General features: G+C 59.6%; 1 protein-coding gene across 1 annotated transcript in view; it reads right to left on the minus strand.

Annotated features, from left to right (window-relative positions):
- Window positions 1–308: 308 nt before the first annotated feature.
- LOC110392092 (fructose-bisphosphate aldolase A-like) overlaps window positions 309–888 on the minus strand; it is a 5421-nt gene continuing 4841 nt past the window's right edge. The window contains exon 3 of the mRNA XM_021384048.1: window positions 309–444. Coding sequence (XP_021239723.1) covers window positions 382–444 — 63 coding nt within the window. The 3' untranslated portion in view covers window positions 309–381. The remainder of the gene's footprint in view (window positions 445–888) is intronic.

Consider the following 888-nt stretch of genomic DNA (forward strand, 5'->3'; position numbering starts at 1 on the left):
GGGGACACCATGGGGACATTGAGGGATGGGGACATCGTGGTGGCATCATGGGGACACTGAGGGACATGGTGGTGGCATCGTGGTGGCATCAGGGATGGGGACATCACGGTGACACGGAGGGATGGGGACAGGGTGGTGGCATCAGGGATGGGGACATGGTGGTGGCATCATGGGGACATTAAGGGACAGGGACATCGTGGTGGCATTACGGGGACATTGAGGGACATGGTGGTGGCATCATGAGGACATTAAGGGACAGAGACGTCGTGGTGGCGTCATGGGGACATTGAGGGACACGGTGGTGGCATCATGGTGGCATCGTGGGGACGGGGACAGGGTGGTGGCACCGCGGTGACACGGGTGACGCGGCGCTGGCACTGGTCACTCACCCTGGGTGGTGGTCTCCCCGTTGGTGCCGGCCAGGGGCACGACGCCTTTGTCAACCTGGGGGGGGGCGGGGGGGGGGAACAGCGTCACCCATGTCCCCTCCTGCTCCACCAGGGGGCACCCACCCCAGAGTGTCCCCAAATGTCCCCAAAATGTCCCCAAAATGTCCCCAACCCAAGGCCAACAGCACCCAACCCAACCCAACGGGTTGACCTGGCAGCCCAACGATCCAACCCCCTTCAAGACCACAAAATGTCCCCAAAATGCCCCAAAATGTCCCCAAATTGTCCCCAAATCGTCCCTAAAATGTCCTCAAAGACTTAATGTCCCCAAAATGACCGGAAGTGTCCCCAAAATGCCCCCAAAATGTCCCCAAAACGTCCCCAACCCAAGGCCACCAGCACCCAACCCAACCCAATGGGTTGAGCTGGCAGAGCAGCGATCCAACCCCCTTTCAAGACCCCAAAATGTCCCCAAAACGCCCCAAAATGTCCTCAAAAT

Source organism: Numida meleagris, unplaced genomic scaffold (genome assembly GCF_002078875.1).
Source record: "Numida meleagris isolate 19003 breed g44 Domestic line unplaced genomic scaffold, NumMel1.0 unplaced_Scaffold964, whole genome shotgun sequence".
Classification (NCBI taxonomy): Eukaryota; Metazoa; Chordata; class Aves; order Galliformes; family Numididae; genus Numida; species Numida meleagris.